The sequence below is a fragment of the Pinus tabuliformis genome, chromosome 5_1 (assembly GCF_031772625.1).
Source record: "Pinus tabuliformis cultivar Carrire ecotype Pingquan chromosome 5_1, CPIR1, whole genome shotgun sequence".
Lineage (NCBI taxonomy): Eukaryota > Viridiplantae > Streptophyta > Pinopsida > Pinales > Pinaceae > Pinus > Pinus tabuliformis.
In genome coordinates, this window is record NC_142305.1 from 477395199 (window position 1) to 477410305 (window position 15107).

The window sequence follows — 15107 nt, forward strand, 5'->3', positions numbered from 1 at the left end:
TAAAGCCCTTACAATCTTGCACAGTGACACGGTGAATAAAAAAGGTTGAATGATGAGGGCTCTATCGACAGCCAACCATCTTCTATGCATCTAGCGTCTCCCAAATCTCTATGCATCTAGCCTCTCCCAAATCCCAGACCATTGGCAACCCCTGGTACAGGAGTTGAATGGATGGCTTCCTATAAATTTCCTTGCATATTCCGATACAGAGTGAGCCAGAGAGACGAAACATCGTGGAATGTTGAACGACCCAGTAACAAGCGTCACGGCTGGCATGGTTCAATTCAAATCAACGGTTAACGATTACCTAATCGTCTAACAACAAAATCGAACGGCACATATTTTTACACGAAAGCAGTTTGGGGAGTTCATTTCATAAGGAAACGCCTTACGGCGTAATCATAAGGAAACGCCTTACGGCGTAATAACTAAAAGGTTGTAATAATTTTAGATGAAAAAGAGGCAGGCATCATAAGATTCTCGCGAGGCATTGGTGTTAAAAGCATCTTCAATTTCTATGTATATATAAAATTTTCATGGCAAGACATGAGTATCCTGTCCAGGAGCAGTGGTCAAAGGGATCAAACACACTCATCAGTCCCCCAATGCATTAGATTCTCTGAATAATTATATGCTCTCCCCATAGAAATAATCACAGCCTATATGTACACACACATGAGATTATCTCAAAGGTTAAAAATACAAAGAGAAACACAAAATCCAAATCACTGACCATACCCTACGCTCAGTAACAGTTAACAGTAATAGAAATTGTGGGGAATTTGGTGTCAGGCCAGTAGCCAGAAGTTCTTCTGGCGTTTGCTAGTGATGAGATAACCACCAGTTCTTCTGTTTTTCCTTCTCACAGCCAGTGTGAGGCAGTGGGCATTTTGGATACAGTATTGCACCATTCCAGCTCCATCAGATCTCTTGTTTGATGAAAATTCACTGTACAAATTTATTACAATAACATATCTGAATATATTATAAATTGAAAAACAAATTCATATCTTCACCTCCATTCACAATGGGCTACACAGAATTTATCTCTAACGACTCTTCTGCCCTCCATACAACCACAAAATACAAAATAAAATCGCAAGGGCAAAACAAGCATGCCTTCAGAATATGTAACTGCAGAGACTGAGAAATCGAATTAGAATGTTTTCTCCTTTCGAGGCTGTCGAAGAGCGCGCAGAACCAGTAAGTAGCATACCTTAAAAAAAATGAATATACCATTCACCAATCAGTACATTGCACGTCCTTATTCTTCGTCCTCGTCACGTGTATCATGTAACCTTTTACTAAATTCCGTGCAAAGGCTTTGACAGAGAAGCACAGTGTTTGCAGCACATTGATACGGATAAAAATCGCGTCAAAACCAAACAAGCAAGAACCGCCCAAAAAAAAAAGCATTATCTCTACGGTTAAAGCCCTTACAATCTTGCACAGTGACACGGTGAATAAAAAAGGTTGAATGATGAGGGCTCTATCGACAGCCAACCATCTTCTATGCATCTAGCGTCTCCCAAATCTCTATGCATCTAGCCTCTCCCAAATCCCAGACCATTGGCAACCCCTGGTACAGGAGTTGAATGGATGGCTTCCTATAAATTTCCTTGCATATTCCGATACAGAGTGAGCCAGAGAGACGAAACATCGTGGAATGTTGAACGACCCAGTAACAAGCGTCACGGCTGGCATGGTTCAATTCAAATCAACGGTTAACGATTACCTAATCGTCTAACAACAAAATCGAACGGCACATATTTTTACACGAAAGCAGTTTGGGGAGTTCATTTCACAAGGAAACGCCTTACGGCGTAATCATAAGGAAACGCCTTAAGGTGTAATAATTAAAAGGTTGTAATAATTTTAGATGAAAAAGAGGCAGGCATCATAAGAGTCTCGCGAGGCATTGGTGTTAAAAGCATCTTCAATTTCTATGTATATATAAAATTTTCATGGCAAGACATGAGTATCCTGTCCAGGAGCAGTGGTCAAAGGGATCAAACACACTCATCAGTCCCCCAACGCATTAGATTCTCTGAATAATTATATGCTCTCCCCATAGAAATAATCACAGCCTATATGTACACACACATGAGATTATCTCAAAGGTTAAAAATACAAAGAGAAACACAAAATCCAAATCACTGACCATACCCTACGCTCAGTAACAGTTAACAGTAACAGAAATTGTGGGGAATTTGGTGTCAGGCCAGTAGCCAGAAGTTCTTCTGGCGTCTGCTAGTGATGAGATAACCACCAGTTCTTTTGTTTTTCCTTCTCACAGCCAGTGTGAGGCAGTGGGCATTTTGGATACAGTATTCCACCATTCCAGCTCCATCAGATCTCTTGTTTCCTGCCCATGTAATCAGTAATCTGCATGGCCAGAGGGAAATATATATGATTGCTCAGTACAATTTGATAAATTAAAGTAATTTATTGAACATGGAAAAGAAGCAGATTAATCTTAGTTAATGGTAATAATAATTTAATTTTAAAGTCATTACCAAACCAAAAACCAAATTGATATATGATATTTATATTGCTAAACCAGACACCAAATTGATATATGATACTCCTTGATTGTTGGATAATCTAATATGTGAATAGTCTCAGAATTACTGTAGTCATTGTTCAAACTTTTGTGATGCAAATGTTTTGACTAAGGTAGTTACAACATACCTCCATAGAAGTGATGGCTTTCGCTGCCCCAGAATGAGAAGAGATGCTCCCTGCTTTTTGGCCTGAGAGACTATTGTTGGACCTTTCTCCTTCCCCTCCACCACCAGTACCTCCACCTCTACCTATCATTTCTTCAAAGTGAGTATTTGCTAGATGCAATACATCCATCTATCTTTCTATCTATGAATGAATGGGTGTCAACTATTTTAACATACCTCTGGTCTTTTTGTCTTGGAGAGCATTTTCAGTTTGTTGGGAACCTCATAATCTGTTTGAGCAATCTGGTTTTCTGATTCCCGTGGATCTTTGAGACGAGGAGAAACGCTCCCTGCAGCGCATGGAAACTTGGATTACACATACTGTTAAAAAAGTTTGCAAATTTCTCAACTAAACTTTGGCACTTTCAACTTGAGTAACTTTCCATTTGACAGAACATGTTGTCCATATTGTAACACCATTATAGAAAGTCTGCAAATGATTCAACTAAAGTTTGCCACCTCTAACTTGAATAACTTACCATGTGACACAATATATTGTGTATACTGTAACACCATTATAATATATTTATTGGAAATCCTTTTTGAAAATACCTTCATCTATAGACATTTTGAGATGTAAATGCAAAGAGGACAAAAACCAAAACAGTGCAATACTACCAACCCCACTGCAAAACCTTTTGTAAAACATTAATGCAATGTCCTGGTAGAAGTACAACAGCAAACTGACAAATACCTGACAGGCTAGAAATTCCTAACTGTTGAGGCCTCATTCAATTTGGACATAGAAGGGACCCTTTATCAATTTGTACATAGATAGACAACTCAGAAAGCCCACTACTGTGACTGATTGGCTTTTACAACTATATTTGTTGGTCTAGGATAACGCACAGTATTTCAGCCCTTTCTGGAAAACGTTTTTTAAGAAAGTTATTTTGGACTTTAATTCAGCTGTAATGGTTAATTTATTTGCTGAAATGATCTAATCCAGAAACTTCAGAGTTTTAGTTTTTGATGACTGGGAATATATTTATGCTCTTTTTAACATCTAATTTTGATTTTCAAACATGTTTTATGGTAAAAATTTGACTACCGTTTAAAAATTTTTCCCTGAATTTAGAATGGAGAAAAGTATAGATGCTATGTCTTACAACTTATTCCAATGTTACATAAATTCAGGCTGTAAGACCTGTTTCCACTGCAGAAAACAAGCAATCCAGCCCTGCAGGGCCACAACCTGATACCATCCAACGACTTTGAATTGCTGCACTTGCTAAATTTGCTTCCATGGGCTTCTGGAACCAGGAGGGCTTCATTAAAATGTGATTCAGTTATAACTTGATGATCAATTGAATAGTTATTGAAAAAATTGGGATCAAGATTTCTTGTACTCGATAAAACCTATTTTTCAAACTTCGTCAGTAAGTCGCGTTTGGGAAACTGCTACCTGTAACTCCTAAACAAGACTTAGCTCTCTTAAGACGAATTTTTAACTCAAAACATCAGCCATCCCATGTTTTCTACCCTTGTGCTGTTGGGTCTGATTGGAGAGAAAACAAACCTGTGAACATCCAAGTTTCACAAGCATTATCACAGAAAAATGGTCTACTTAAATACCATGACCATGAATTTCCAAACACATACAAAACTTATAGAAAAATTGGAAAACTGAGCAGAAATTCCTGATTGATTATGAAGGACTTATCTAGTGAAAAAACGTTGTATATTGTATTTAGGAAAACATAGGATGAGATTGACAGACCAGGAGGCTTGGAGGGCCTGGAAAGACGAATGACATGCAGAAGAACCAGAGTATCCTGCCCCTGCACAGTATGGGAGAGAGCTCACAGCAGAGCACGCTTGGCTTCAGGGCTGGAATCCACCACCACCATTATCTTCCTGCTCGCAGAACTTTCATCAAATTTGTCCCAATTCGTCGCCTCATTGTAGGCATGATGGTCATCCTACTGCAGCGTAGCTTTTGTGTTTGCGATATGATTATCAACAATGTAATATATATGATTTCTTAGTACAATTTGATAAATTAAAGTAATTTATTGAACATGGAAAAGAAGCAGATTAATCTTAGTTAATGGTAATAATAATTTAATTTTAAAGTCATTACCAAACCAAAAACCAAATTGATATATGATATTTATATTGCTAAACCAGACACCAAATTGATATATGATACTCCTTGATTGTTGGATAATCTAATATGTGAATAGTCTCAGAATTACTGTAGTCATTGTTCAAACTTTTGTGATGCAAATGTTTTGACTAAGGTAGTTACAACATACCTCCATAGAAGTGATGGCTTTCGCTGCCCCAGAATGAGAAGAGATGCTCCCTGCTTTTTGGCCTGAGAGACTATTGTTGGACCTTTCTCCTTCCCCTCCACCACCAGTACCTCCACCTCTACCTGTCATTTCTTCAAAGTGAGTATTTTCCAGATGCAATACATCCATCTATCTTTCTGTCTATGAATGAATGGGTGTCAACTATTTTAACATACCTCTGGTCTTTTTGTCTTGGAGAGCATTTTCAGTTTGTTGGGAACCTCATAATCTGTTTGAGCAATCTGGTTTTCTGATTCCCGTGGATCTTTGAGACTAGGAGAAATGCTCCCTGCAGCGCATGGAAACTTGGATTACACATACTGTTAAAAAAGTTTGCAAATTTCTCAACTAAACTTTGGCACTTTCAACTTGAGTAACTTTCCATTTGACAGAACATGTTGTCCATATTGTAACACCATTATAGAAAGTCTGCAAATGATTCAACTAAAGTTTGCCACCTCTAACTTGAATAACTTACCATGTGACACAATATCTTGTGTATACTGTAACACCATTATAATATATTTATTGGAAATCCTTTTTGCAAATACCTTCATCTATAGACATTTTGAGATGTAAATGCAAAGAGGACAAAAACCAAAACAATGCAATACTACCAACCCCACTGCAAAACCTTTTGTAAAACATTAATGCAATGTCTTGGTAGAAGTACAACAGCAAACTGACAAATACCTGACAGGCTAGAAATTCCTAACTGTTGAGGCCTCATTCAATTTGGACATAGAAGGGACCGTTTACCAATTTGTACATAGATAGACAACTCAGAAAGCCCACTGTTGTGACTGATTGGCTTTTACAACTATATTTGTTGGTCTAGGATAACGCACAGTATTTCAGCCCTTTCTGGAAAACGTTTTTTAAGAAAGTTATTTTGGACTTTAATTCAGCTGTAATGGTTAATTTATTTGCTGAAATGATCTAATCCAGAAACTTCAAAGTTTTAGTTTTTGATGACTGGGAATATATTTATGCTCTTTTTAACATCTAATTTTGATTTTCAAACATGTTTTATGGTAAAAATTTGACTACCGTTTAAAAAAATTTCCCTGAATTTAGAATGGAGAAAAGTATAGATGCTATGTCTTACAGCTTATTCCAATGTTACATAAATTCAGGCTGTAAGACCTGTTTCCACTGCAGAAAACAAGCAATCCAGCCCTGCAGGGCCACAACCTGATACCATCCAACGACTTTGAATTGCTGCACTTGCTAAATTTGCCTCCATGGGCTTCTGGAACCAGGAGGGCTTCATTAAAATGTGATTCAGTTATAGCTTGATGATCAATTGAATAATTATTGAAAAAATTGGGATCAAGATTTCTTGTACTCGATAAAACCTATTTTTCAAACTTCGTCAGTAAGTCGCGTTTGGGACACTGCTACCTGTAACTCCTAAACAAGACTTAGCTCTCTTAAGACGAATTTTTAACTCAAAACATTAGCCATCCCATGTTTTCTACCCTTGTGCTGTTGGGTCTGATTGGAGAGAAAACAAACCTGTGAACATCCAAGTTTCACAAGCATTATCACAGAAAAATGGTCTACTTAAATACCATGACCATGAATTTCCAAACACATACAAAACTTATAGAAAAATTGGAAAACTGAGCAGAAATTCCTGATTGATTATGAAGGACTTATCTAGTGAAAAAATGTTGTATATTGTATTTAGGAAAACATAGGATGAGATTGACAGACCAGGAGGCTTGGAGGGCCTGGATAGACGAATGACATGCAGAAGAACCAGAGTATCCTGCCCCTGCACAGTATGGGAGAGAGCCCACAGCAGAGCACGCTTGGCTTCAGGGCTGGAATCCACCACCACCATTATCTTCCTGCTCGCAGAATTTTCATCAAATTTGTCCCAATTCGTCGCCTCATTGTAGGCATGATGGTCATCCTGCTGCAGCGTAGCTTTTGTGTCTGCGATATGATTATCAGCAATGTTGCTGCGAGGCCCCTCTGCAATGGGTTTCGCTTCGCTGGGAGTCCTGGCATGCGTTGCAATTCTGTTCAAGCAAAATCCTGCCAGCCTTCGGCCTCCCATTATTCAAATCCTTGTCAGCTACCAGTCCTTATAACAGTCCTTTTCTTCTATATATATCATTCTCAGACCTGAAGCCCAACTAGAGATACAGGAGTTGAATGGATGTCTTCCTATAATTTTCCTTGCATATTCCGATACAGAGTGAGCCAGAGAGACGAAACATCGTGGAATGTTGAACGACCCAGTAACAAGCTTCACGGCTGGCATGGTTCAATTGAAATCAACGGTTAACGATTACCTAATCGTCTAACAACAAAATCGAACGGCACATATCTTTACACGAAAGCAGTTTGTGCAGTTCATTTCATAAGGAAACGCCTTACGGCGTAAATAGTCTTAATAGTGAAATTTAAAAGTATATAAAATAGGTATAACAATGGATAAAGTTAAACAAAGTGGTGCCGAAAAAAACACATTTTTTTATTGGTGTTGTGTTAGCTACTTGTGCTAAGACAATTATAGAAAATTGGGCTGCTATGAATCTTATGTCTAGGAACATGAAACGTTGAATACCACACTAGAACGAAAAAATAAAACTAAATTAGGTAGAATGAAAATAAAATTTCCATCTAGCACTAAAATATAATTGCCATCTCCCCTACCGAATTAAATGCTTTCGGTGGATGCAAGAGTGCTGGCGATGCTCTCATCTTACACGAATATTGAGTTTGGGTATGGGGGAAAAGCTACCTCCATGTATATTAGAACACATATTCTAAGAATGTGAGTAGATCATATATTCTTAAAAATTCACTTTTTTATTGGTTGAGTTCACAAAAATGGATAAGTGAAGTGGTTTAATTCTCGGAGGTTTTTGTATTTTTCGTTTGAATTTGGTAATTTTGGTGGTTTTTGTTTGCAAGTGCATAGCTCCACACTTCACACGATTTAAATCTCATTTTGCGAAGTGCAAAACTTTGATAATTTTTGGAGTTTTTTGTTGTTGCAAATGCAGAGCTCTGCATTGTGCACGATGAAAATTTCATTCTGCGGAATGTGGAGCTCTGCACTTGCATTCATGCCATATAAACAATTTTCCTTTTAACTAAACTAAAATTAGCATAAATATTTTTTCTTTTAACTGAACTAAAACATAATTTTCATTTGCCCTGTTAAATTAAATGCTTCCAGTGGATGCAAGAGTGTCTGAGATGCTCTTGGCTTACACAAAAAATTGAGTGCATAGTGCATGGACGCTTTACTCAATGAACCTCTGACATTGACTACATATTGGAAAATACCTCTAAAAATCACATTATTTAACCCCCTACAATATGAGCCCAATACACCTTCCTAATTTAAAAAACCCCTACTTTCACTAGATATTGTATGTATCCATTTTTCATTAACAATTTTTATACCCCTTTGTATTTTTTCATTAACTTTTAGCTCCATTTTTTATATGTTCCAATCTAAAAACCCTTTCCCCCCTATTATATGCTCAGTATATTATGTCATTTTTCCGCAATATATATCCGCCAATATGAATGCACGTGGTATGGTATTTCTCCCCAGTGAAGCCCCATGGTGGAGTGTGGAAATACGCACTCCACATAATGAGATTTTCCTTGTGCGAAGTGTTATCACTGACAAAATTTCAAAGAAAAAAGGTAAGGGAAGAGTTAATTGATCCTGGACATATTCATGCTGATCTTGGTCGTGTTCATGCAATAGACATTTGATCCAATTCTTAGTTTGAGCAAACAAGTTTCAAGGCAGATGAGAAGGAGATTTCAAGATAAAGAAGCTCAAGACAGTCGAATTTGGCATGTAAGCTGTGTTTTTGAAATTACACAGCAGTTTCGTAGCGCGCTACGAAACTGCTGTAGGTGATGCCTAATGCACAGCAGTTTCGTAGCGCGCTACGAAACTGCTGTAGCTACATATTATCATTCGATGGGTCAATCTTGAAGAACAAAGGGAAATATTTTTGGAGCAAGGTACACCTGGCATGGAAAACAAAAGAAGCTAGCAGTGAGCATACAACTGTTAGTGAAGGCAATCGAATTGTCCCTGGTGTTTCCATACCAGATTCATTTTCTCAGTATGATCTTGTTGGTGTTGTTGTTCACACTGGAACGACATTTGCTGGGCATTACTATTCATATATAAAGGAACGCCCTGGAGATGGTCTTCTCAATTGTCGGAGAGCAGGAACTGGAGGGTGGATGTCATTTGATGATAAGCAAGTTCAAGCATATGATCTCAAAAATTTAGAAAAGGATTGCTTTGGAGGAAAATTTACTGTTGATGTTTATGACAACTTCCTCAAAACAAATTCTCCACAAGAATATGATAAGCCAAATAGTGCATATATGCTTCTGTATGAACGAGCAAGATCTGAGGTCTTTTTGGATTCCCTTGCACCAAGTGCTAATTCTTGCATAAAAAATGAAGATGGAGACACGTTGATGAAAGAGATCCAGCAAGTGGAATCAACAGAAAAGAATACTTATATAGAGATGCCCCCATCAATTCACCTTTGTGTGTGGAAAGAAAATTTGAAATTTGTACACGAGATGCATCTCTTGGATAAGGACTATTTCCGGTTCCTTTTGAAATTGGTTGAAGCAAACATTGATTTGATAGATTCAAGTTTTATCAATCAGCAAGTGGAGAGACCAAGTGGCACAAGGGCAGGAGTTATATTGACTGATGTCGTTAAAGATGAGTTTGCAAAGTTGAATATATTTTTGGTAACTGAATTTTTATTCAGGGTGTACCTGCACACACATCAGAATCTCCGAGATGATTTGCCTCATTGGAAGGTTCTCTTGTGTAGGATGTTTGAACACAGTCCTGTTGCTTGTCAGAGTTTTATTTATGCATTGGTGAAACAACCAAATTGGATATTTGATTACCTTTTAAAATGCCCCATTGATGAAATTCAACAGGTGTTTTCCACTCTCCTTGTACAGGCTTTGCAGTATGCTGTGAAATTTTGCCATCATCCGTCGTCTTCAGATTCTAGTGCCCCTACAATGGATGATTTCTGTGTAGACGATCTGATCGGTGTTTTTCTTGCACTTCTAAAAAATGGAACAACACCGAAATATTATCTTCATAAGTATTTCAAGGTTATTTTGGAATATGCTCGATTTGGGCCAGAGCAGCGTGAACATTTGTTGCAAAGAAAAAAATATATTTAGCCATCTGATTGGATTTGCCACAAAGCTTAACCTCCAAGATGTCAAGCAGGATCTCTCATGCTTGCACTCCATTGTATCTTTGCTTTTGCGTAGTTGTGATACATCTGGGTTGAACAATGATGCTGAGCAGAGGATGGTTCTTCCAAATCCAAACCAGCTACAAGGAGAACTATTTCCCTTACCAAGGGATGGGAAAGAGACAGTCTTTAAGCATCGTTTGTATACTAATATCTTGATTGAGACTTGCCCAGATCAAGATGAAGTCATTACGCTACTGGAATTTTGTAGCTGGCAGAACCAGTCATTCAGTTTGTGTTTGCTGCAGGATATAATGGAACTTGTGCAAAGGGCTGTAAATAATGAATTAAATAATCTCCTGATTTTGCTGACGCGATTACTGCTTTTGAATGATTCCCTGCAGATGACAAGGCAGGAGATAGCTCTTCTTGGTTTCGAAAATTTTCCTCTAGGAATTATGAATTTACTTGTTTCCCGGGACCAAATGAGTTCATATAAGCGTTACACTTTGCTCAAGTTTGTTGTGAAGCTGGTTGCCCGATCCCCAGACACTCGTTTGCTACTTCTAGGGAAGCAGGTTGAATGGTCAATAGTTGTTGATTGGCTCCAAGATCAGCTGGATACAGATATATCTTCTGTCACTTTACAGGGTTCTAAGGTATCAATAATCAAATGCATTTTTATGCAAATTGAAAGGGAAACGTCTAAAGGGCATGCAAGACATCAGCTGGAGCAAACAACAGTCAACCAGGTCAAGACAGGTAGATGTTTAAAAGGGTTGAATATTCAAATCCAATTTTGAATTTTTGTCGTAAAGCCCCTTTATCACAGTTCAAAATATATCAAACGATTTGCCTGCAAGAAATTTTTGCCTGTACACATGTTCATGAAAAAAGCTTACAACGCATCAAGGATGTGGCAGTCTTCCACATCTTGGGTAATTAAAGGCTAAAGAACATGCTTCTGTGCATTCGAAGATTTTGGGAAAAACTGAAGCCGAGAAGCAAGGGTAACCTCCTAATATTTCTGAGCAGTTAAAAAGTTTCAACATCCAAGGTCAACATGGGGCATTAAATACCCATCTCAGCCATCTCAGCCAAACTGAAAGAGGACCAAGTGTCAAAGAACGAGGAGAAGCCATCATGCATATAATATGGAGTTAGAGTCATAGTAGATTTAGAACTCTAAAAAAGCTCCAGTCAGCACTTTATTGTATTTATTAGTTAGTTAAATAGTTGATAGGTGTCATTAGAGGTAGTTATCGAATTCCCCTCATGCTGGAGGAGGAATCTCGATCAGTTAGAATAAGAATTCTATATATAGCTGAAACAGCAATGTAATAGAGGTTGGAAAACTTTATGACAGAGCATTGTATTTGGCTTATGTAAAGACAGAGTTTCAGTAATATAATTTGGCTTTACTTCTCAGGATTCATGAAGGATTTCTATGTTCAGAATGTGTGATCTTGTCTTTTCCTTAATTTTTACAGTTGTATAAATGTATAATCACTCAGAATTCACTGATTGTGCTCTGATTTCCTGTATGCATTTATAAACTGTGGTTCCATATGAGTTGTGTTCTGAATATTCAAATGTTGAATGCCCTGACTTCTATGTAAAGTCAAGATCATTGTTTATTAAGATGTTGTTGACTCCATAGGCCCAATGGAAACTTGTTTAATGTTTTTCCAGCATCCATATTTGTCTCAGTTATTTCACAAAGAGTTAGCCATCTTATCTTAATCAAAATCATTAACCCATCCAGAGAGAGCCCTCTCAGGTTGAGGAGGCTAAGCCTCAGCCTAAAGTAGGTTTGAAATAGTTACTTAGAGTCAACCTGACCAGCAGCCTATCAGGGTCTGATTTTGAGATAACACGAAGTGTGGAGATCCACACTCGCAAACAAAAAATAAATATGATTCTAGGTGTGGTTGTTCACAATCATATGATGCACGATGTTTTTGTCAGAGATATCACCTGCAAGAAACACTCTGGAGAAGTCACTGTGGGACTAAAGCCATGGATCCCCATATTTTCCATTGTTGTTATTTCTCTTCGTCACTTTGGAGTGGAGCCATGAGAGGGCAGTGAGTAAATCGTCATAGGCAGTAGGGAGGTAGTGCATGGGAGCAAGCTTGTAATGTCGGAAGACAATAACTCAAAACAACCTTTACCAACCGCATTAAATTCATTCAGTATATAGTCCCATAGTTTTTTGAGCTTCTCTAAGAAGTCATTGTCACAACAATCCAAAACCTTCATCTCTTTGTATAAATAACATTCATTGATAATGCAATGATCAATTTTTCAGTGTGAAACTTTGATTTGGTATGAGAGGAAGGTTGAGCTTTGAGAGTGTGAGGTTTTTATGTGTGCGATCAATGTGAGAGATCGCTCAGGATTTGTCACAAAGAAGTCTGTGTGCAACGCGTAAAGGTTTTAGTGAAGGGTGCACTGGATGAAGGTAGAGATTGCTACATCATTGTGTGTGAGAATTTTGTTGTAAGTAAAGTTGTTGTGAATGTGTAGTCTACATGGAGAAGTTTTCTTGTATGAAGGACGATTAGGGATACAACATTGTAAAAATAGTTAGCGAGGCTCGCTGGAGGGAGATTTTTGCTACCAAGGAAGTCGAGTTGAAGATTCCCAAGAAGGAGTTGTCATAGCCCCAAAACAAGTCAGTGGGGTGATCTAAAATTGCGGAATTAGATCGATACCTAACACTGGGCAAGTTTTAAATGGGTCTTTCTTAAACAATAATTTAATTTAGTTGAGCAAATTAACCATAAAGGACTCAACAACTGTAAACATGCAACGTAAAAAAGAAAGACACCGAGATTGTTGACAGAGTTCACCCCTCCTAGGATATGTCTCTGGGCCCTACTCTAAAAGGCTAGGCCACTTGTATTTCAATGGATAGAAAGAGGTACAAAAATATAGTTGTTTCAATTGCGGCTATTTCCCTCAGACTAGAAATGTTCTCCTTCAGAGAACTCTCACAAAATTACTTGACAACCTACAACCGACTTGTCAATTACAACAAAATAGAGAGTCTTATAACTTTGACTCTGACCTCTACTGAAATCGAGTATTCAAGTTTCAACAATACATTGATTTTTACCTCGTCTCTACTTGTCTAAGTGAGACACAATTCAGGTACAAATTTCAACAGAATTTGCTGCTATTGTTGATGAAAAAATGTTTTCGTTGAATCTGGAATGTGCCAAAACCCCCGTTTTGGTTCTTCAAGTGCTCAAATCAGCTTCAGGATGCTTTTGGAAAGCCAAAACCTAGCTTGACCAAAACCTCAAGCTGCTCCACACTTCTGGATGATGCAATGGCTTTACACCTCCTGGTGCTTTAAACTGCACTTCGACAACACTCTGGCTTGTTAGACTTCCTCTGAAAGAAACTTCACTAAAAAACTCACCTTTTGCTTCCTGGATCTATCTTTTGAATCATGTCTCCTTAGGATGGTACTACTACCTCCTTTTATATTAAATCCCAATGCTAATTTTGGAGTTTGCTTTTAACAACCTTACAACTTTGGCTATTCGAATAAATTCGAGATAACGTCGTTATTTTGACAAACCATATGCAATGAAAACATTGGGCCACCATTTTTAAACTTAATCCTAAGTTTCTAATGCTTATGACTTCGCATAAAAAACTTAACAAAGTGGGTTTATGACTTAGGGTGGCATTTTCGTTGGCTATCATTCCAAAAACTTTGGGTATCACATTTACCATATCAAAACATTAAAGCGGGCTAGATTGCGGTCCATTGAGACTTCGGCAGGTGACGTAGCCATGCCACCTTTGCCATCTGATCCTGTTGTGCCACCATGGCTCTGTCAAGTCACTAGACCGAGCCTTGCTCCAGTCAGTTTCGTGCCATCACACATCATACCGCCTTACATGACCTTGGCACTGTCTAGTTGTTAGTTATAACAACTCGTCTATGTACATACCCTAAACTGCGTACTCCTTTGCACTGTTGGACTGCCACATAGCGGTGCCAACTCTGCGTTGTGGTTTGGTTTTCTATTAACCTTCTGTCATCCGTATAACCCGTATCAATTAACATCCCTTCTCAGGGTGTTTACTATGCTAAGTCTGTGCCTTCTACGCTGACATGCCACATCCATTTCACTTCCGGTGTGACACCTCTGTGCTGCCATGCCTCATCCATTTCACTTCCGGTGTGACACCTCTGTGCTGCCATGCCACATCGTGCCTTCTACGCTGACATGCCACCTTCACTGCACTTTCGATGCCACATAGCCTGGCTATTTCTGTGCTGGCATGCCACGTGATCCAAAACTCTGTTGGCTTGTATCTATGCTCGGATGTCACGTTTAAAAACTCCGCCATTTTATTTTCTTATAGGTTGGCAACCTATATCTCTGCCTTAGATTTAAACCATGGTCGATATAACATAGGGTTTAAACATTAAACAATGTAATTCCCATAACATATGTTTTTCCATAGTTCGATTTACCATTGCGCCAATTATTTTCCCATATTTTTTAACCTTACCTCCCTTAGCATCAACATTGCGCCCTTCTTTTGCAAGGAACATGTAGCTAGCTTGTTGGTAAAGGTGTTTGTATGAGATGGTTGAGGTTGCGAGTTCGATCCCCTTAGAACCCTGCACTCATAAATAACTTTTAAAATGCTATGGAGAGGCCATGTGGCAGCCATTCATTGGCCCACATGGCGCTCTATTTTTTGGCTCAAGTAAAACATATCAACTGATAGTAATTTGGTAAATGAACTACCTGGTGGATTTGACTTTGTTCTGAGGTAACTTTGACTTTTACCTCATTGTAGTAAAAGATTCAACG

General features: G+C 38.3%; 2 protein-coding genes across 2 annotated transcripts; one reads left to right on the plus strand and one right to left on the minus strand.

Moving 5' to 3' along the window:
• Positions 1 to 2008: 2008 nt before the first annotated feature.
• On the minus strand, positions 2009 to 7231 carry LOC149165571 (uncharacterized). The gene is made up of 4 exons (XM_089429863.1): positions 6653 to 7231; positions 5203 to 5315; positions 4988 to 5109; positions 2009 to 2385 (listed from the first exon to the last, which is right to left on the minus strand). Exons 1-4 carry the CDS (start codon positions 7092 to 7094, stop codon positions 2217 to 2219), a joined length of 846 nt encoding a protein of 281 aa, XP_089285989.1. The 5' UTR covers positions 7095 to 7231; the 3' UTR covers positions 2009 to 2216.
• Positions 7232 to 8577: 1346 nt separating this feature from the next.
• On the plus strand, positions 8578 to 14205 carry LOC149165572 (uncharacterized). The gene is made up of 4 exons (XM_089429864.1): positions 8578 to 8590; positions 9126 to 10218; positions 10337 to 10919; positions 13957 to 14205. The coding sequence occupies exons 1-4, from the start codon at positions 8578 to 8580 to the stop codon at positions 14203 to 14205; spliced, it is 1938 nt and encodes a 645-aa protein (XP_089285990.1).
• The last annotated feature ends 902 nt before the right edge of the window (positions 14206 to 15107 follow it).